The sequence below is a fragment of the Pavona decussata genome, unplaced genomic scaffold, assembly GCF_977016875.1.
Source record: "Pavona decussata unplaced genomic scaffold, jaPavDecu1.1 SCAFFOLD_154, whole genome shotgun sequence".
Classification (NCBI taxonomy): Eukaryota; Metazoa; Cnidaria; class Anthozoa; order Scleractinia; family Agariciidae; genus Pavona; species Pavona decussata.
The window spans coordinates 1,353,539-1,376,836 of NW_028145566.1; the positions used below are offsets into that span (position 1 = coordinate 1,353,539).

The 23,298-nt window shown below is 36.9% G+C and overlaps 1 protein-coding gene across 3 annotated transcripts in view; it reads right to left on the bottom strand.

Moving 5' to 3' along the window:
• LOC146466097 (uncharacterized) overlaps positions 1–19,778 on the bottom strand; it is a 166,967-nt gene extending 147,189 nt beyond the window's left edge. Inside the window, exons 1-7 of one of the 3 annotated variants that reach the window (XR_014868142.1) lie at positions 19,689–19,778; positions 18,400–18,774; positions 17,242–17,364; positions 16,588–16,710; positions 15,652–15,774; positions 13,943–14,080; positions 2,987–3,447 (exon numbers count right to left, since the gene is read on the bottom strand). Coding sequence is in view for 1 of the 3 variants with exons in the window: in XM_085127842.1 (XP_084983968.1) it covers positions 3,089–3,447; positions 13,943–14,080; positions 15,652–15,774; positions 16,588–16,710; positions 17,242–17,364; positions 18,400–18,676 (1,143 nt within the window). In the remaining 2 variants the exon portion in view is untranslated. Of the gene's footprint in view, positions 1–1,997; positions 3,448–13,942; positions 14,081–15,651; positions 15,775–16,587; positions 16,711–17,241; positions 17,365–18,399; positions 18,775–19,688 lie in introns of those variants that run through there. The other 2 variants (XR_014868141.1, XM_085127842.1) reach the window with 2 other exon arrangements.
• Positions 19,779–23,298: the final 3,520 nt, after the last annotated feature.

Sequence of the window (23,298 nt, forward strand, 5' to 3'; positions counted from 1 at the left end):
AATGTAACACTCTTGCATAAAAAAGCTAAGATTTGTTTCTCGTCTTTCTTTTAAAGAATCTCTTGGCTACATGCGTGATTAGAAAGCTAATGGAAAGTTGATTTCAATGACCAAAGGGATTTGAACTCAGTGGGATAAAAATATCAAAATTCGTGCCGAGGTTGTGATGTTTATACACGTCTGTTCAGTCGCGGTTTTGACAGCTAAATGTAACACTCTCGCATGAAAAAAGATTTATTTCTCGCGTTTCTTCCAACAAATCTCTTAAATAGAAGTAGATAGATAGAACGTAGATTTCGTAGAATAGAACGTAAATAGAACGTAGATTTCAATGACTGAAGGAATTTTGTACTCACTGCGATAAAAATATCGAAATTCGTGCCTAGGTTAAGATGTTTGTATTTGCCTGTTCAATCACGGCTTCAATTTTCGCCAGCTAATTGTATTGTAATAGTCTTGCATAATTTCCGCACAGCTGGGCTCTAAAACAAATCGTGCCGGAGCGATTCTTTTCCAATCTGCGTTGTCTAAATACAACCACTTTAAACTCGCATTCGTCCACAAAACATATGCAGGCACCGCTTTCTATATGCATGTTCCGCCATTTTGCTTTTTAGATCAATTTGCGAAAGACGCGTAGCATTGCGTGGGAATCGGCTCAGCTGTCAACGTAGGTAAAATTCAGGATATATGATTGGCTATCACCTAACCCTCTTGGGACACTGGATCTCGCGGGAGATCTAAAAATAACTTCAGAGGGATTACGATGGGAATAGGGCCTATATGGGGGATTACCTCTCTTACCTTCATCCTCTCTTGATATGTATTATATGAACGAATCCTTTACAATCACAAAAGAGATTTTTTTTCACCTTTTAGCGCAGAAGGATCCAGGAAACCGCTATAGGGAGTGTGTATGAGTTTGCTAATAAAGTAACTATATTTTTTTAAAAAGCTTAGTGTGTTGTTCAACAATTTGATTTTTATCATCTCGTGTATAGCCTCGCTGAAAGCAGAAGCTGTTTGAATGGTGAACATATATGTTTTTGTACTGATATACCCTTTCAGGCGAGTGGTGTATCTCACCCAATGAGAACATTTAAGCAAACGATTAAAAGTGTTGTCTCATCTGTTTCTCGGATCGCGAAAAAAAAAAAACAAAAACAAAAAACAACAGAACCAATAAATTAGACAAACAACGAATAACTAACTTCTTAGACGAAGTAACATGCTACCCGTGAGGAAAAATGTTAACACAGACATGTAAGTAGAAGTTACTTGTATGGAGAAGGATCCGAAGCCGTACCAGTCTGGGTTATTTGTATCCGTTAAAGTGTATATGACAGCGAAAAAAAAAAATCAGCTAGCATTTTTGACACTGTTTCAGTGTTTTTCCTTATGCAAAGGAAGAAAGATGGTTCTGCGGTGCGTTGTTTACGGCTGCAGCAACACGAAAGACGTTAAAAAGTGAAACAGAGAATTCCGCGAAAGTGGCGTTCTTGTATTGACGTCACAGGTCCACTATCCCTAGTCTCCCGCCTTGCGCGGTTTTGTACACACCCGGAAGTGAAATTTCACGTCTTTGACCGCCTCAAACGAGGGGAAGAAAAATCGATAGCGAATTTATTTTTTCGATTTTCATACGAGAACAACAAGAAGATTCGATCAAGCAAATAAAAAAAAAAATCTGTCATATACACTTTAAGCTCCCGAATGACTTAGACATGTCTGACATATGACTTTTGACCCTAATACTGTTTTCAAATCTGTGGTTTACGAAGAAACTATCCATAGTTGGTGATTCATTCTAATTCTGGCAACTTGCTTGAAATGGAAAACAAAATGCTTAGGGTATGACATCAACTGAACGGCTCTATTATTTCCCATGTTTTTGTTTTAGCTTTTGTAAGCAGAATTCTGCTGCCCGCATTTCTGTTTAATTTTGAGCCGTGATTTACGTAACTTGTTAATAACTATGAGAGCAAAATAATAACCAATTTAACGTTTAACAACACGTTGCTTTATTTCTTTGATTGCGTCAACCCTAACCGTGTAACGTTTACAATCTACCCATTGGTCCTTTGAGAATGGTCCCAAACGTTAAAGATATATAGTTATCCCTTACTATTTTAATTTATTGGCATTTTTTTTTTACCTCAACAAGAAAAACAGAATCAATCATGTACAGGATTCACATTTAAATTTTGGGTTTGGTGTTTCCATTGATTAATTAAAGGTCTTGATAGCAGTAAACAAGTTATAAGTAAAATATTTATGTTTTATATTTATCTCTAATTCAATTTTGTTACCTTTTTTTCGTTACTGGCGATGGCTGTTGTAACGGCCGAAAGATATTGTACTTTTCTTCAAAATAATTTAATTGCCTCCACATCTAGGAAAACGTACTAGCATCAGTGATATGTGAGCCTAATGAGATACATTTCAGCTGGAAAACTACTGAAAGCAATGGCATTTTCCTATTTCGTCAAAGGATTAAAACTACAAACGCTGAAAGACAACACTGGAGCTTTGGTACATTATTATACCATGATATTATTTCCAGTTGAAAGTGTAAGTACTTTGTTAGCCTCAAGGTCAAGGCACCGAAAACAAAAGCTATTCGGTAGGTTGCCTTAGCTGGTCTTATAGTAGTTTCCGCTTAAAAAGTGGCCTTAAAAGAGCAGATATACCTATAGCGCAAGCAAATTATTTTCAATCAAAATTCCAGTATTAGATTTTCTTGGCTCTCGGCTCCCTTGGAAGTGTCAGCCTTATAGTTAAAGTAACTGATTGACACAAGGTTGTTATACTTTTGAACACAACTAAACTCGAATTTAAGATAAGTGCAATTTGTTATCACCTTGTAGATGTAATAACCAAGAATGTACTTTTAAGTATTTCAGACTCGAATAATTTTCCGAAAACAAAATAACTAAATTGGAAAATGTTACTGCACTGATCGGTCCCTAGATAAGAAAAGAAAAACTGTATTTATGGTTTCGATTAGCTGAAAAAAAAAATCATCCTTATATAAAAACAAAACGTAAACTGTAGGGTTTGCTTAAAATAGAACAGTGTCAGTTCTTCTCTAGTCACTACCACAGAAGCGGAGATGACAGACAGGTGTGCCACTGAGGTAATACACGTAGAAAGAACCGCAGTTCCTCACTTGGATGGTAGTTGTCCAGTGGCAGCATCCATTATCCCAGTGAAAACACACCGTTTTGCTAACTTGACCATCAGCAACATTAGGGTGCCCTCCTGTTAACCATCCTGTTGCGTGAGTGCTACACCTCCAAGTGGGTGGGCATGAAGAAGCCATTCGCCTTCCTGCAGCTCCCTCAAACCGATACCATCCATGAGTCATTCCGCTGTCACAATAACCGTGATAAGTGGTATAAGTTATCTTTCTGTCAGCACTGTTCAGACTGTTATAGTTCTGGCATTCTGAAGAGAAACAGTTATAAAAGTAACACAGTGATATTCATCGCAAATCAGACTAAAGCAAGTTTCAATTCGCTGTATCATCCCAGATCCTTATTACCAGTGGATAATATTTCTAAGCATTAAAATTATCATAATTAGTATAATCATAATTTAAAATAATTTCAGCCAGACCATTCCAGCTGGTAATGCATTGCGCTACTAGGGAAAACAGGGGCGTAGCTGCCATACACGCACATGCGCACGCACGTACACTTGAGAGCATACAAACTGAAAATTATCATTATAAACAATAAATAACATAAAATAAGAAATAAATCTTGGAATTAAAAAAAAATTCACTGAAGTTCGCTGAATTTAGCAAGACAAAGTAAGTTTTCAATCCTGGATTTTCAAATAGTAATACATTGTATCGTACGCGATAATAATAATAATAATAATAATAATAATAATAATAATAATAATAATAATAATAATAATAATAATAATCTTTATTAAATTCTCTGCCTCGGATATTGCATTTCCAGCGTTCTGATTGGTTCACTAAATCTCGGTTATCAGCTCATATACCGTAGTTTGACCTTATATGGAAAACGAAAGCCCCAGATGTCGCTAAGTTCATTTTTTTTTTCGGCGGGAAGCAAACGTTTCTTCGGAAAAATGTAGAAAAAAAAAAGGAAAGGAAAGAAATACCAAACAATGCCATCTCAATATAACAACAATAAAAGCCACAAAGTTCGGTATGACACTATTTAATGGTACGTATCTCTGAAGTTTCCTCAAAATCTTCAAAATTGCAAGATTTTACGATTTTTTAGATCACATAACAACAACAATAACAACCGGTTACCTTCAAACATTTCAGGATGGCTTGCAAATCCTGGCAGTAAGAGTTTAAAGCCAATCAAAGAAATTTCTCAGAAAGAGCTTCATGCCTGCCTTTATGTTTTTACTAACTTACGAGGACCTCAGAAGGTTCATCTATGAAATCCGTACGAGCGGCGGCCATAATGTTCGTTTCCGTCGCTCAGCACCAGTCAGCAAAACATTTTGCACTAATGTGCACAGCTCTTACGCTTCTCGAATAAGCTTGAAGTTTAAAAACTTGCACTGAATGCTTGTCTCAGTGAGGTTGTACCTCGTACACTTGGACTTGCCTGACGTATTTTAAATCGTCCCCGAGGAATTCAGCTCAGCATGAAAAAAGCCGTCCTTGCCCTGATCTCTTCGTTCGCTCGGCACCAAACAGCAGAGCATTTGCTCAAATGTGCGCAACTATTACGCTTCTCGATGAGCTGGAACTTCAAAAGCACTTGAATGCTAGTGTCAGAAAGGTTATAATTCGTACATTTAAACGTTTCTTGAATTTTAGATGTCCGACTGTGTCCGATTTTCTTCGCTTTCGATTTTTCATTCAACTCCGTTTGCAAAGCGCCTCGCGTGTCATGTGATCACATTAGGTTTCGCGCGCTTTGGTAGGAGGTTGCCTCAACATCCGGTCGTTTAAAGTTGTCCACGTAAAGAATACAATGTCTGCTATTCCTTAGATAGAGTGATTTTTGCCATATTTCAGATGACCATATCATCAAGGGTATACAAATATACTGGTAATGAAATAACTATTTTGAACGGGCAATTGGTCTTATTTATCATGTTAAAATATTTAGTTTGGCCCGTGAAAAGCGAGCGCGCTAGGTCGAGATGTGTGGAATGCACTTTGACACAATTCGCCATTTCAGTACTTCATGTTCCTCCTGTTACTTTGCACTTATCAATACACTTCACGGAAGCTTTTAGATAAAAGCCAAGGTCTCTGTGCTCATTTCATGCTTTTATACACGTAAATAACTAGCTTTGAACTTGAGTGCACCCCATATTAGCTTTAGGTTATCAAATGATTCCTTTTAGGTGAAATTTTCGAGTATATATTGAGCCGTTCAAGCGAGATGAAAGAGCCGTTCCCAGGGAAATAACTTGAAATCAGTGAAAATAATACGCTGTCTCTCATATCATGCTACACTTTCAAACTACCGTTATTATTAAGCTAGAAAGTGTAAATGCTCCCTTTTTACGTGACCTAAAACAGAATTTGCCTAAAATATTACGAATAAAGCCAACCGCAAAAAAACACTGAAAAAATCGCGCACCGCCGTAAATGTAAACATCAGCCGTTTCTCGACTTGCTACAGGGATGAAACGCGTCCGTTGTTTTACCTCTGTATACATTTATGATCAGAAAGTAGAAACAAAAAATCTTCTCTATGCCCATGTGTATAAATGCACTCGCCAATTAGGCTTGAAGAATAGTGCAATATTGTTACTGACTACTTGACTCATTCAATCACAACCTGATAACACGACCGAAAAGTAGATATAAAGAAATGCTCTTACTTGTCTGCAATCATTACTCACCTTATATCCGGTGATATCACATCCCCGAGGCAAGGCTGAAAAATGTCTCAAAATGCGCATATTAGAGATTCAAAGTTTTGAACAACGCGAATAACTTTCATTGCGTGACAAGTGAAATGTGATACACAAACGCGCGAAAAGCACAGGAATAAACAATGTCAAGATTCGCCCTTGTGCAGTGCGAAAATAATTTTTGAAATTACAAGAAAAAATTGAGGCAAGTTAAGGTCTGCAAGGTATATTTGATTGCTGGATTGAAACGGCAATCATGTTCCCCCTCCCCCTCCCCCCCCCCCCCCCCTTGCCTCCTCCGGGGATTGTACCGAATTCTCATCATCATCAACAACAACAACAACCTTAATTTTCTTCAAAATGAAGCCGAAATTAACTACAATGCAAGTAAACAAATCAAGAGCTTTCGAAACCTCAATGCGGTATTTCAATACTTAATCCTGAAACAAAGAGCTAATCTATTTAGGAGAGTGAAGTTTTTTTTCACCATGGCACCTCTCCGTGCGGCTCAAAAATTGCGCAAGATTTGTAATGTGTTACGCTTAATCAATGCAAAAAGGACGTTCGCTCGCACCTATAAAGGCACATGCAAAAGATCGGGCCTACTGTATAAAGAAATTCTGGACGAAATAGTATTGTTGCTAGGGCAGTTAAAGTGTTTTCATTTGAGTGAAACTGAGAGCATCAAAGAACATTTTATTTCCTTTTCTGACTTTCCCTGTTTTTTTAAACAGAAATCCACTGCCATGCATTACTTGACTTTATTCCAGGAATTATGATTTACGACTGAGACTTTCCATTCGTCTTTATATGCTCTCACCACCGAGAGAAGTAAGGCCTTTGTGTGAAATGAAAAAGTCAGAAACCTTTAACGACGAAGGCCGGACCGAGGAATGAACTGCAAAGAATCGTTGTCATTGTCAATGCATGTACTGTAGGTTAACCCAATCCAAGTGGAACTCGGAATTAAGTTATACCGTATCTTCAACCATGCCATATAATAACCACTATAAATTGAATAATCACTGGACTATGGCACACAGGTTCGAAAGGTACTCTCACTGGCCTAGCTTGTCGGATCAAAGGCTGTTCGTATGGTGGATACTGACTGGAGGACGCTAGAAGGATTTAACAATGACAACGTCAGACTTACACAGTGACGGCCCGTAAGAGATAACACCGTCTTTTCGACCGAACACGAAAATCTGAGAAATACCAGTCGTGCCCCTCATCCTTTGACACTAGTGCGCGCGCTAGAAAATAAACTCTTATCTTAAAATTTGATCAGCCCTTCCGTCAGCAATAATGCAGAATAATGTTGTGTATTTCCAGTTAACATTTTATCACCATCAGTGACTCATCTCAAACAGACATTAAAGCTAGGTTTAACAAGTTAACCTAAAAAGATATTTTTTTTTTTGTTCCATTCATGGTGAACGTCCTTATTGCATTGATTAACCGTATAACCCATTGCAAATCTTGCGCACCTTTTGAGCTTGATCCACAACTTTTGCGCGTTGATCCATGGCGAAAGACAAACTTTACTCTCCTAAATATATTAGCTTTTTGTTTGAGGATAGTATTGAAATACTGCATTGAGGTTTCAAAGGTCTTCAAAAGGTCTTAATTTGTTGACTTGATTTAAATTAATTTCGGTTTTACTTTTGCTGTAATGTTATTGATGAGAATCCGCCACAGGCATTACAGAGTGAATCTCAGAAGAGGAAAATTACATGATTATTGCAGTTTCAGTTCATTAAATATACCTTGCAGACCTTGACTTGCCTCAATTTCTTCTTGTAAATTCAAAAATTATATTCGCACTGTCATCACAAGGCCAGGGCGAATCTTGACATTGTTTATTCCTGTGCTTTTCGCGCACTTGTGGATCACATTTCACTTGTCACGCAATGAAAGTCATTCGCGTTGTTCAAAACTTTGAATCTCTATTTTGAGACAATTTTCAGCCTTGCCTCGGGGATGTGATATCGCCAGGTATAATCTGAGTAACGATTGCAGACAAGTAAGAGCATTTCTTAATATCTAGTTTCCAGTCGTGTTATCCGGTTGTGATTAAATGAGTCACGGTAGTCAGTAACAATGTTGAAATATTCTTCAGTATTATCGACAAACACACAGAAAAACAAAAGCTTGGTTGGCAAGTGTATTTATACAAATGGGCAAAGAGAAGATTTTTTGTTTCTACTTTTTGGTCATAAATGTATCAGACGTCAAATAACGGACGCGTTTCATTCATGTGGCAAGTTGAGAAACGGCTGATGTTTACATTTACGGCGGTGCGCGATTTTTTCAGTGTTTTCTTGCGGTGGACTTTATTCGTAATATTTTAGGCAAATTCTGTTTTAGGTCACGTAAAAAGAGAGCATTTACACTTTCTAGCTTAAAAATAACGGTAGTTTGAAAGTGTAGCATGATATGAGAGACAGGGTATCATTTTCACTGATTTCAAGTTATTTCCCTGGGAACGGCTCTTTCATCTCGCTTGAACGGCTCAATATAAACTCGAAAATTTCACCTAAAAGAAATCATTTGATAACCTAAAGCTAATATGGGGTGCACTCAAGTTTGAAGCTAGTTATTTACGTGTATAAAAGCATGAAATGAGCACAGAGACCTTGGCTTTTATCTAAAAGCTTCCGTGAAGTGTATTGATAAGTGCAAAGTAACAGGAGGAACATGAAGTACTGAAATGGCGAATTGTGTCAAAGTGCATTCCACACATCTCGACCTAGCGCGCTCGCTTTTCACGGGCCAAACTAAATATTTTAACATGATAAATAAGACCAATTGCCCGTTCAAAATAGTTATTTCATTACCAGTCTATTTGTATACCCTTGATGATATGGTCATCTGAAATATGGCAAAAATCACTCTATCTAAGGAATAGCAAACATTGTATCCTTTACGTGGGCAACTTTAAATGAAAGAATGTTCAACTGGAGATAAAATATAGTTTGGAAGCAAGCACAAGAGATGTAAAAACGATTGTGAAAGTGTCAACTCGAGAAAACGCTGCCTTGTCTTGAACGAGAGTTTTAAAAATGTACTAATTTGCATAATTTCAATCGGGCCATCGGCCACGTTTTGGCCGATTTCGAACTTTCCTATTTTTTGCCAAAATAAAAATTCGCTGGAACTTTTGAATATTATTTTTGAAAATAGTTCACCAAAAGGGTCTTTTGGGGCAAATAAAAAAAAATTCGAATTTTCGCTTCTGTCGCCGGATTCTCGAAAGTTACTCAGACAACCGCTCTTAAAAACTTACAAATTTTTTAAAAATCACAATTATTTAAAAGTAGAAAATACAAAGACACCCTGATAAGAAGAAAAAATTAGAAATAAAAATTAAAAACTAGCTAAAGACACGCTCTTTGATACGTTGCTTAAAAATTAAAAAAGAATTTATGTCTTTGAAAGACTGTTCTAAAAGGTTCCATTCCTTAATACCCTGGTAAAGGAGTGTCTTCTTTCCGTAGTTTGTTCGTACTCGTGGAAGACGGAAATCATTCTTTCTCCGGGTATTATAGGAATGGATGTCGCTGTTCTTAAGAATATTAAAATTATAAGCTACTAGTCCATGAATATACTTAAAAGTGATCATGTATCTGTTTACAAGGCGACGTTGGGACAAGGTTGGCCAGCCAAGTGACTTGAGTGCATCGGTGGATGAAGCATAGCCAGGCAAATCAAGGATAACTTTTGCTACCTTATTTTGCAGAATCTGCAAATCGCCCATAAGTGTAGAGTTATCTTTGTCACCCCAGATAACATCAGCATAGTCAAAAAGGGGACTAATCAAAGTGTTATACAGTGTAATCTGTGCATCTAATGGTAATAGAGGCTTCTCACGCACAAGTCACGGTTAATTGCTAACATATCCCAGAAATGTCGCCGCTTTTTGGATGGCAGGTGTAAAAAGGTCATATTTACTCTCTTCCATTTATTCATATTATAAACATATGGAGGTTGACACTGGTAAGATCCTCATTGGTTTTGCAAATGTGAAGGACAGGCGTTTGTCTCTTTTCCTTTTAAACACTGATAATAAGCTTTTTTATTATTTTCTATTTCTCAGTGCGCGAGCGGGAGGACTTCTGTACATCAGGCAATCTGATTGGTTCCGGCAGTGGGCGTAATTTTTCGATCTTGACAACGAACCCGGGCCGTTTTTCACCCAAATTGCTGTTATGAAAATAGGCGAACATTTGCTGAAAAACGGCCTGTGCCGACGAATTGTCGTCCCAAGTGAAATGTTGAAAAAAGAAATGTCACGGGAAGGAATGTCATCCCCTTTTCCTCTCTTATCAGCCCGAGCATTAAAATTAAGTCGCAATATTGATAGTAATTTAGTGTTCAATTGGCGTGATAAGTTGCCATAGTAGTGTAAAAAGTCCGAACAGAAATTATAGAGAAATAACAAGAGCTTGTGAGTGAGGGGAAAATATCCTTACAATTCAACCTAGCCAACGTCTTTCAACCTCTCACGTTCCAGTATATCCGTAGGTTTGATTATACGTTGGCGAACTCTAACGCATGTCTCAATTAAGCGACGCAAACACAGGCGCAAGCACAAGCATAAGAGCTTTATGTCAAGTGAAAAAGAACGCGACGCAAGCACAAGCAAAAAAAAATGAATGATCCTTTTGTTTGTGCTTGCGCTTGTGCTTATGCTTGCGTCGAGGCCGCTTTCATGGTGAAATAAGTATTCTTACGCTTGCGCTTGTGCTTGCGTCGCTAGTGAAAACCAGGCTTTAGAGAAAGGAATTTACGCAATCTTATCTTTAGATCGAATTTGGCATTGGACATGCACTTTCAACAGGTAATATCATTGAAGTTAAGAGGCATCGAAAACATTGAACTTACCGAGAGCAATAACCACGTGCACATGCAGTTAAGTTAAGCAATGTACACGTATGACGCAATCACGTCACTGGTTACAATATTGATAATAATATGGACCTAGTAACTCGAGAACATAAGCGCGCCATCTCTCTTCACATCTGTAGGACTTCAGAAATATTGTTGTAAACACTGAACATAAACAAAGCAGAAAGGAAATTAAATTTTTAGTGACAAGCAACAACAACTAATACTTCTTGGGTGCTATCTCTATATTTCATGTTCTTTTCGCAGAATAGCATCCGTTAGTGTCAATTATGTAGACCTTTGTTGAAAATTAGAGGATGTATCCAAAATACAATTAGCAAATTGATGTAAGTACTTGAATTTTGTTAGAAAAGGGCTCTCACCCGTTTTTGTAGGAAATAATGTAAATGGCACACAGCAAAGTGTTTGTATTAACTGCAAATTTAGATTATTACAAACCATATTTTTGCTTCGCTAAATTCCAGCCAAATAGGACGGCGGAAATACAACGCGCTAGTCTTCCAGGGATAACAGACGTCCCTCCAGCTTCAATATTCAATTGACACATCTGTTTTTCCTCAGAAGGATACCCGTTGAGATTAATTTTTTTCTTTGCATTTAAAATTAGAACCCAAAAATCCAAAAGTGCCGGGAATTCATTGGAAGTATAAAAGAGTCCAAGAAGGAAATTCAGACCGCAAGAACACAGAGGAGATTGCCGAACTTGGCTAAATTCTTAAAATACCAACCTAGAACCGAAAGGCATCGAGATATAACCTACCAAATAAAAATGGTTGATGCATGGCCTAATCCGATTACAGTTTATAAAAACCGAAGAAATATACTGCACGAAGAGTATGCATCCAATCCCTAATGATTCAAATGAAAACGGTGTGAGGCCAATAGTTGGTGTATCAAGATATTTTGACTTAGCTCGGAGCTCTGCACAGATATGATGTATACAAATTAGTAAAATAAAACACCCCTTGTTCTAAAGAACTATAGAATGTGACGGAGATGAGCACTAATTTTGTGTCAGATGACTTTTCGATGACTGCCATCTATGCACCGACATCATAATGTGATCTTGTGTTATACAACTGACGGATGTTATATCACTAAAAAGTGTCTGGTTTGGCAAATCTTATCTTTCGAAAACAAGGGCTTTTATCTTGCCCATTCGCCTCCAAATGGTGTGCTGGCCGTTTCCTTTTAAAGGCGTACGCAACTTGAATATCCATTCCTACATTTTGAGAGGAAAGTAGAACGAGTAAGATAGACGTTAGCTTGTTCCAAATACCTACAAGTTTCACAGGCTCAAAATGAATTCTTGACGGACTTTATGTGACTAACAAAGTTCGCCAAATTTCTTTATCCTTTTTTCTTGATTACTTTGTGCTATTTGGTATGGTGGAATATAGCAGGCAGTGCCGCGGGTTGTTTTTCGTTCAGAGAAACACAAACGGAAGATGAAAGTAAACGTACTTGACTGAAAAGACCTTCCAATGCAAGTGGATAGCAGGTGTACTTGTACTGAACGGGAATAACTCATGAAAAAGGCCCGAGAAGAATAACTTTACTTCTTATGCGCCCCATCAAGTAGGTTGCTTTGCAGTGTTCCTGTATGTAAAGACCTCTTAATAGCAGATTTCAATTATATACAGCAAAAGGTTTAACGGGAGAGTCGTGCTGGTACGACGCATGAACGACGCTAGGTCAGAGCCGTGGCTTACGTCTTTAATTTAAATATAAAAATGCGAAGAACAGATGTCTATTTTTTTCTTTTGAGAAACCTAGATAGCCTTCCTCCTCAAAGATACATACACCGAACAATCGCACACTTGCAAAACCGTGTTATGAGTTTACGTTTATTAAAAGTTTAAAATGTCTAATTGAGATATTTTAAAGCACACTTTGCCTAACGGGAGTCCACTGTGTTATACGATGTGGATAACATCAAGTAATTAGAGGTTAATTTTCTCTCTCGCTTTTCTTTTTTGTTTGTTTATTTGTTCGATTGTTTGATTGTTTTTCAGTGCTTACAGTAGTGGATAGCGTAACACCATTTTAACCACCAATGTCCTCCGTTTGGAGCCACAATATTGAAAAGACGCAATAAACAATTGAAAGTAAGTTTAATTTGAATTGTTTAAAACTTTGGTGTTAATATTCGTAGCAATATTGTAACGTTGATTTGAATGTTTCATTACAGAAACAATTCCTTGTATTTCAGTCAATAGTCAAACGATCACGCAGTAGACTCAACTTGCGTTGGCCCTTATGATTGAGAGCTGAGGGTTGAGCCAACATGTTTGGGAATATTTTGTACATTACCTGCACTTCTTTTAGCGTTTTGCTACCTGAACAACTAATTATTTTGAGACACTATCACTCTACCATGGAATTCGAGCCCATGACCTCTGCGATGCAGAGGTTATGGGTTCGAATCCCGTTCAAGCCTGAATTTTGTTCAGGCTCTCTTTTCGCAACTGCTTAAAATGCGATTTATTGTACGAAACATTTGAATCAGAATTTGGAATTTTTACCAAGTTTCTATCTGCTTTCACCCCATAACCCCTCCAACTCCCCCCCCCCCCCCAAAAAAAAAATTATAAACAACAATAACAACAACAATAAAAAAAAAAAAAAGAAAAAAAAAAAGAAAAAAAAAATAAGAGCAAAAACAGGAGAACAAACCAAAAAGAAAAGAAGAAGAATCGACCCATAATTGTATAAACGCTTTCCAGTAAGCTGAAAATGCGATGATCCCTAGTTGCGGAAGCATGATTTCGTACACTTTCTGGGCCCAGTTGTTCAAAGCCTTGATTAGTGAAAAATTGTAATTGTTATTTATTTACCGTTTAAGGAGGATTTTTCACAAGATTAAGGTTTAAGGAAAAGGAAATTGTAATTTATAACCTTATTGGGCCAGAATTTTGTGGCAAACCCTCTTTTAGCAGTAAATAAATAGCAATTAAAATTTACACTAACCTAGGAAAATCTTAATCGGGCTTTGAACAACTGGGCCTTGGATTCTTTGAAGCATAAAGTCCCGTCACTATAAACCTGGCATTTCTTATTTTATCATGTTTCGTTTTCCTTTACCTCATGCTCACAGCGTATATTATGGTCTGGCGTTAATTTTCGTCATCAACTTATCGAGCTGAAATCAAAAAGGAATAATTACCTGACACAAGATTGCACTGAGTCCTTCCATCTCCAGTATAAGGATGATCACAAGAACAATTGTACGATCCTACAGTGTTTGTACAAGCAGCTCGTGAACTGTGACAGCTGTGCAAGCCACTGGCACACTCGTCGATATCTGTACGAAAAATATCACTGATGAACGGCGTCGTGTCTGGACGACTGTGATTAATTGTATGCGGCAAAGCAATAAATACAATCGTAGTCGCTGAACAGTTGATAGTGACTAAGTAATTCAAGTACAACCTACTGAAATATGTGCCTGCATCAGTTTACAGCCGGAAACTTAATAGTTTTCATGCAGGCCTGCTTAAGAGCTAGTGACTGTAAATATCAAAAATCCCACGACAGAGAGAAAATTTCAGATTTCATTTTATTTCACCTAAATGTTCCTTTTGGTGAACTATTTTCAAAAATCACAATTAAAAGTTCCATCGCTCTTTCGTTTTTCTAAAAATTAGAAAAGTTGAATTTACGGCTTCACGCCCGATTCAGCCCGCCGGAAAATTGGGAAAATCGTGCATCTTTAGCAGGCTCGCACACAGCAATGAGAACTACTGTTGTTTTTCTTCTTCATACTACATCATGATTTCAACATATGATGGAAGTTATTTTTTTTTTTCGTTTCCCAAGAAAAAACTTTAATCATCGCAACGATAGCGCATAGCCTTTAATTTTAAACATGGTCGGTTATCTCGAAATCTTGTCCGACACTTAATGACGAAATTTTAGGGTTTTATAGTACTAAATCTAAACAATTTGCAGACGACATTAGGAAAAAATCTGTATGAATCAATTTTTACGTGGCATTTTTTTGTTCCCGCATTTGTCACCAAAACCGCTGGTAATACAAAACTTGACATTTTCTCTTTAATTTTCGTTGAAAGGTCTTTCCTCATAGCAAAACATTCTAAATGTATATTGAGCTTTACGGGTGTCTCTAATTTTTAGTGAAAAAGTTACTACTTTGCAGAAATCAAGGTATCTTTAAAATGCGCTAACAGTTTTTTTTTTTTTTCTGTTAAATAACAAGCGGTTAGAATAATAATTCTTTTCGGTGTTCGCGCAAGTTTAAGGCTCAAGAACCGTTTTAGATAAGAAGGATGAACCTTGGTCAAGGTCCAGTCCTTATTCGCTTTCTCCGAGCAAGAGTTTTATTTAATTGTTTTTGTCCGGATCTATTTCACTGCTATTCACGTTCTTTGACTATTTATGGTCACGTGAAGTCGTTCAAAACGTAAAATCTACATAAGTATATACTCCTACCTCTCAAGTCTTCCGTTATAATTTTAAGTTTTGCAAGACGTAATCATAAATATTCAAAGCCTGTGAATAGCAGTGGAATAGACCCAGACAAACAAAAAGAGAAGGATTTCGAGATAATTGACAATGTTTAAAATGAGAGGCTAAGTGCAGCTATCGTCATAGGTTGTCCTTGGAAATCGATGAACAAAATTAACTTTGATCAGATGTTGAGACAATGATGTAGCATGAAGGAGATCGAATTTTTTTCTTCTATGCGAGATTGTAATTTCAAAACTTCCACCGTAAGTCCGGGAAAACTGCTGCGAGCCTCTTTAATTTTTAGTTTGTATTCCTAAATGTCATGTTCGCACTCGCTAAGATAGGTTCAGTGCTTCTTTTGAGTAAGCTACAAATTAGAAAAAAAAAAAAAAAAAAGATACTTACCGGTACATATTTGTCCATCGCCCGAATATCCAGAATTACAAACACATGTGTAGGATCCGTCGGTATTTCTGCACGAAGCATTCACACCGCAGCTGTAAGAGTTGGTGACACATTCGTCTATATCTACGAAAGGGTAATGACAGCAAACGTTGCATATGGAAAACATTCTAAATGTATATTGAGCTTTACGTGTGTCTCTAACTTTTAGTGAAAAAGTTCCTACTTTTCAGAAATCAAGGTATCTTTAAAATGCGCTAACAGTTTTTTTTTTCTGTTAAATAACAAGCGGTTAGAATAATAATTCTTTTCGGTGTTCGCGCAAGTTTAAGGCTCAAGAACCGTTTTAGATAAGAAGGATGAACCTTGGTCAAGGTCCAGTCCTTATTCGCTTTCTCCGAACAAGAGTTTTATTTAATTGTTTTTGTCCGGATCTATTTCACTGCTATTCACGTTCTTTGACTATTTATGGTCACGTGAAGTCGTTCAAAACGTAAAATCTACATAAGTATATACTCCTACCTCTCAAGTCTTCCGTTATAATTTTAAGTTTTGCAAGACGTAATCATAAATATTCAAAGCCCGTGAATAGCAGTGGAATAGACCCAGACAAACAAAAAGAGAAGGATTTCGAGATAATTGACAATGTTTAAAATGAGAGGCTAAGTGCAGCTATCGTCATAGGTTGTCCTTGGAAATCGATGAACAAAATTAACTTTGATCATATGTTGAGACAATGATGTAGTATGAAGGAGATCGAAGTTTATCTTCTATGCGAGATTGTAATCTCAAAACTTCCACCGTAAGTCCGGGAAAACTGCTGCGAGCCTCTTTAATTTTTAGTTTGTATTCCTAAATGTCATGTTCGCACTCGCTGAGATAGGTTCAGTGCTTCTTTTGAGTAAGCTACAAATTAGAAAAAAAAAAAAAGATACTTACCGGTACATATTTGTCCATCGCCCGAATATCCAGAATTACAAACACATGTGTAGGATCCGTCGGTATTTCTGCACGAAGCATTCACACCGCAGCTGTAAGAGTTGGTGACACATTCGTCTATATCTACGAAAGGGTAATGACAGCAAACGTTGCATATGGAAATTGTCGTAACCTGCATCTTCTAAGTTCTTTTTTTTCTATGTCAGAAAGCTTCTTAGTGTCCCTGGTTTGCTCTCTTTTCTCGCCTTTTTGGTCGTCCCCAAATTAAAACACCCAGAACTCAATTGGTGTAACAAACCACCAAAAAAAAAAAAGACCACTGCTGGAAGTTCTGGTGATCCAACTGTTATTTTTAAACAACATGAACTGATGTAACGCTTGTCTGCAATAACTGTATTGCAATAATCTGCTATATATTATGTCTGATGTAACTTTCACGCTTTTACTGCACAATTTTTCCTTAATTACATGATTATTCTTGTGCTCGCGGTCATGACTTAGTGACCATTATCCTCAGTCTCGTATTCGGTATTTTACCGTCGTCGTTTTCATCGCCTCGGTCAAAAAATCACCAGCATTACCACTTCCATGCGGATGAGAACGAGAATTATCTTTTGCACTGAATTATTTGAGTAATCAGTATTTATTTATTACCATTACAAATCTTGCCATTTCCTGTATATCCGGATTTACAGCCACAGGTGTACGAGCCCTCGGTGTTTTGACAAGCAGCATTGGGGTCACAGTCAAATGAGTTTGTAGTGCATTCGTCTAGGTCTGAAAAGATGCAACAAAAATACAACGACATTAAGACTATCCAGACAGGGGGAAAATTCTACCTATTCGACTGTTAAGGTTAATAAATTTTATTAATATTTTGTGCAAACGACAGGAAACTTCATGTTTTTTCCCGAAATTTACAAGGAAAAGAAATTGGCATGGTAGGTCAGGCCTTAATTATTTTCTTGTTGTCATGGTAACCAATTTTGATCACTGAATTTAATGTTACTAATGTCAAACAATTAAATAACAGGCCTGTTTCGCGGAAATCGAAAAAATCGTCAAATCGTTAAAGATGGAGTTTCTTATAGTAAATTCATGTTCTTGTATTATGATTGTGGTTTTGTGTTATTTCTATTCGTCTTTGGTCAATTTTGTCCGTTTTTGAGGTTTTTCTAACAGTAACAAATCTAACATGGTCAACAGTTTTAAAACGTGACATAATTGCTGCGTCATATGACATGGTAACGTCCATTGCGTACATCAAAAGCGTCATCTCAGTGTCATCTGCACGTACTATCTATCCTGCATGTAAATAAAAAGCTTCCATCACACTTTGTTGTAGTTTTGATACTTGCAAAGTTATGGTGAGTGACAAAAACCTGTCGATTGAGGGTTTTTTTTTTTAATTCGATAATAATTACGACATTTTTTTTTTTATTTCTGATTTGTTTTTTATTTATTTATTCATTCATTCATTCATTTATTTATTTATTTATTTATTTATTTATTTATTTATGACATATCAGTGTACGTATTTGGGATAATTATTTTTTATTGTATTATCATTCGTTCATAGATAACAAGGCTTCACCTGTATAGATTGGATTTAGATTACGGAGGTTATATTATTTTCACAAAATCGCCTAAAGGAGCGACGCTTACTAAAGAGACGATATTTAGAGAAAATGTACGCTAAATCAGTTCATAATGGCTGGGGTAGAATTCGCGACTACACTCTCCTCAAACAATATCAACAAGTCATTTTCTGGCACGGTTATATATGAGGTGGACATATCTACTGCACTCTACCTGTAAAGCAAGTAAAGTTGTTGCAATTATCGCATGACACATCGTTCCAAGTGTAACCATGCTTGGCACCCAAAGTATGCACGCAGTCTTCATTTCTCCAGTTATTTGGTTGTCTCGGCGCCCAGAACCTAAAGCTGCTCACTTCTTTGTTGGTCCAAACAAACGATCCTTCAACACTTCTGTCATTCAAACCAATCCAACTTCGTTCGCCGTTATTGCGATGCTGGATGTAGACATTTTCCTCTTGATTGTGAACGGTCACTAGATCTGAGTGCATTGTTGAACAGTTTGATTCTGCAGTCAGCCATGAGGCGCATGCACGGCTTGTGAAGTAGCAGTAACCACCAAAGTAACTCCATCCTGGTCGGCATATGTCTGTATGAACAGAGGGCATAAAAAAATATTCAGTGGTAAGTTCTTCTTAGGAAATTTTTTTGTTACCAGGCAACCAATTCTGTAAATAATTCAGCCGTGTTAGCTATTAATTACCTTGGCTAGTCATAAATAATTTGAAATTGGGTGATTTTAAAGTTTTAGACAAACAACCAAACTCGTCCTCCTCGGTTAATGCATAACTTATGACGTAATCTCTAACGGTATGGCTGTATTATGGGTTATCATCGCCCAGAATGCAGCGACACATCCGGGGCTTTTGTGCGTGCTCTGCGCGAATTTCAAACTCCATTAATGATGTGAGAGAGACAAACAAAAGGGAAAGTGGGCCCAAACCGGCTACCAGGGCGCACGTTGGGCGAATTTTGGCGTTAACCGCTTTGGTTTTCAATGAGTTAGCATATGGCACTGCTGGGATGCGCGTCCGGGGAGTGCAAATGCAGGGACTATAACGTAATCCGAAGTGCTGGCAAAAATGTGCGTCATCTTGCATGGTGCTCAAAACTCAACTTTATGTAAAAAAAAAAAAAAAAAAAAAAACTATGCAAATTAGAAATCCTGCACATTCAACGTGCAGAATGTCATGTACTGAAATACTTTCCTGCTTCTTCATAGGTTTCCGGCAGACATTAAAAACACAGATGGCATTGTTGGTTAAAAGTTGTTGTCTCGGCCTTTATTATAATATATATCGTGATGATGGAAACAAATAGTTACCAAATTTAACCAAAATAGCTCTAATAAAGAAACATCCAAGGAAAGCCTGTATATTTGTGCATTGCTCATTTCCATTGATTTATTCAGTGAACAATTATTCGTCTTCTTTCGTGAAATGATTGATTACTTGTACGTAAAACAAAACAAAACAAAAAAAAAATCAAGTTTTGGACTCTTACCTGACAGGACAGTGTATGATATGGAGAGCGGGTCATACTTTGACACATACAATTCCTTTACACATACTCGAGCTCCTGTGGTGTTGATATACTGTAAAATAAGACAAACTGATATGAAATGTTATATGCTTTTCTTGTTTGTTCCCTAGACTTCGCCTTTTTTATCACAACTTTGTACCTGCGTAATTTGTGCGACTAAAACTTAGAGATTTATGATCGTTCTTAATTGAGCGAGTTACAGAAAATTATCTTAAATATAATTGGTGCCACGGATTCAGTTGAAACAAACGAAAAAAAACCAAATAACGTTATTTAAAGAGGTAGACCCGAGCTCTTTGAATGGTATATTATTTAAATAGTTGACTCACAAATTGCTATACTGTTTTTCAGCACAGAGTTACTTTTGTATTTCAAAAAGTGTCTCATTAAGTTTATGACCTCGATCGAATCTTGATCCACCATGCCACATGAGCATTCTTACGATCTACTTCCGCCCCACCCCCAAGTCTGTCTGTTACTCTCTGCGCTACAATTAAGAGAACAAATGACGACATATACTAAAAAAAGTCCAAATTAAAGCAAATGGGGGTTTTGCAGTTACCTTCTCTTCCTCCAATTAGCAGCACAACTGTAAATAACACAAAGCCAAGGTGCAGGGGAAGACGGCACTCGTCAGACATCTTGCCTCAGCTGAAGGAAAACCTTCATGCAGTGAATGTTAAATGCAACACGTTTTCGTGATAATCATATTCGTCTGCTCACGAATGAATTATTCTGGCTCGACTTGAAGTGTTTTTTTAATGGAAATCCTTTTTGAGAGGTGAAGATGTAACCCTTACACGTCAGATTTAAAAGGCTCCTTTCAGTTTAATATTTGTTAAATGCCTGTTTAATCCTCGGACGTTCACATTGGATAAGGTTATTCAATTTTGTTTAATTATTTGATTTAATTAATTTCAGAAAATTCTCAGCTGCAGTTAACTTATCGAAAATACAGCAATTAGAACAATTATCCTTTGCCCAAAAAATGTTGTTGTACAATTTATTTACATAATACTTTAGTTATCATTATTTGCAGTGGAAATAAATAATCTAAAAGAAACTATAATTAAAAGAAAAAAATAAAGATTTGGAATTAGACAAATTATTTGCGGTGATAATGACTTTCGGCTAGTGGAAGTAGGCAGATGGAATTCAAAATAGAGATGCCTTTTTAAACTTACATGGCCCAGCAGTGAACAACTCCTTAGCATAACTTAAAATTGAAGGAACATCTGGACATTCACCCCGGGCGTTTATATTGATGAAAACCATTTTCATTTTATTATTATTTTTATTTATTTATTTCGCCACACCACAAATACAATGTAAACAAAAAAAAAAATAAAATAGAAAAAAATAGTTGTAACAATGGCAAGGAGACCTAAGGGAAACTATGAAGCTTATTTTGATTAGGTCTTCTCAGTTATTATTTTACAAGATGAAATCAAAAAAGAAGATAAGAACACGACGACGGATACAATTACAATTTCATGCAATTACAATTTCAAACGGAAGGATATATTACGAAAAGAAAAGCTGCAAGAAAATGAAAACTATTTAATAGTTATTAAAGAAAAACGCCTTAAGTGCTTTTTTAAAGGAGATAGAGGAGGACGAGTTGACGATTTCGGTACACAAGGAGTTGTAAAATTTATGTCCCTGGTAAAAAACGGAAAATTGTTTGATGTTAGTTCGACAAAGAGGCAAACGATAAAAATGAAAGTTTCCTGTATGATACGAATGAATTTCTTTCTTTAAGGTGAATTTACTGTCAAATTTTAAAGGAAGGGTACGGTTTTGGTAAGTACATGAATAAACCTAATTGAAATAGGTGTATGTCATGAAATTTTAAATTACCAATTTTCTAAAGATTGGGTCAGTATGTGTATAGAAATAGGTTTTTGCTATAGTTCTCACCACTCGTTTCTGAAGAATTTTAAGACGAACAAGGTTAGATTTGTAAGTGGAGGCCCAAATTAAGTTGCAGTAAAAAAAAGTATGGGTAGACTAGTGAAAAATATAATGTTCGTAGAGATTTTGTCGACAAGTATAATTTAGATTTGCGAATTATTCCGATAGACTTTGTTGAATACAACCATCGAGTGAAACTTCTAATGGATCATGCTAGATGAGACTGACTGCTATATTTGTTTTATAATATTGCAAGGTATATTACAGCACTTATCGATAAGTATAAATACTGAAAAATGAAGTTAGAATACTTGTTAATCGGACGTTTTTCTCCAATCTCTGAAATTATAAAATAATGTACACAAATGAAATGTCGTCCCTCGGAACTGATTGAGCTCCAATAAAGGCGCACAGCATCAATCAACGTCCCCTTGCTGACCTTCAAAGCCTTCGCCATCTTTCATGTCTGCAAGTCATGTAAGCTTATCAAAAACTGGCGCAGGTATTGTAACTCGGGGATTGATACTGTTGTGTCGAATAATATTACGATAACAGGGCTTGATATTATTGCCTGCGTAACAAACAACTTGATTTCGTTTCATTGGGGCCTGGTATTGTAGCTCGGGGATTTATATTCTTGTGTCGAATAATTAACTATTATTCCATTCGTCCTTGTTGGATATTGGATGGTAATAGCCAAAGAGGCGCGAAGTGTTTGGATATTGGTGTTGAAGTTTATTGAATTTTATTTCAAAAAAATGACCGGATGATGAAGCAGCTTCCCACCAAAAGCGACAACGTAATGACCACATGACACGCGCAGCTCTTTGCGAATGGAGTTGAATGAGAAATCGAAAGCGAAGCAGATCGGACCATAGCTACTATACTATGATCGGACACAGCCGGACATCTCAAATTCAAGAAACGTACAAGTGTACGAGTTACAACCTTTCTGAGACAAGCATTCAAGTGCTTTTGAAGTTCAAGCTTATCGAGAAGCGTAATAATTGTGCACATTTGAGCTAATGTTTTGCTGTGTGGTGCCGAGCGAAGGAAAGGATCAAAGACCTGACAGATTTTTTTTATGCTAAACTGAATTCCTCGCAGACGTTTTAAAACGCTTAAGGCAAGTCCGAGGGTACTAGGTACAACCTCACACAAGCATTCAGTGCAAGTTTTTAAGCTTTAAGCTTATCGAGAAGCGTAAGAGCTATGCACACTTGTGCAAGTGTTTTGCTGAGTGGTGCCGAGTGATCGACGGAAACGAACATTATGGCCGCCGCTCGTACGGATCTCCTAGATGAACTTTTGTAACTGAAGTCCTCGTAAATGCGTAGAACATGAAGGCAGGCGTTAAGCTCGTCTTGGGAAATTCCTTCAATTGGTTTTAACCTCTTACCGCCATGATTTGCAAGCCATCGTGAAATTTTTGAAGATAACCGGTTATTGTTGTTGTGGTTGTTATGTGATCAAAATCGTAAAATCGTGCGATTTTTATGATTTTAAAGGAAACTTCAGAGATACGTTAAATATTGTCATACCGAACTTTGTGGCCTTTATTGTTGTTATATTGAGATAGCATTTTCTGGTTTTTGTTTCTTTTCTTTTCTTTTTTTTTGTCTCCATTTTTTCCGAAGAAACTTTCCCAACCCCTGGG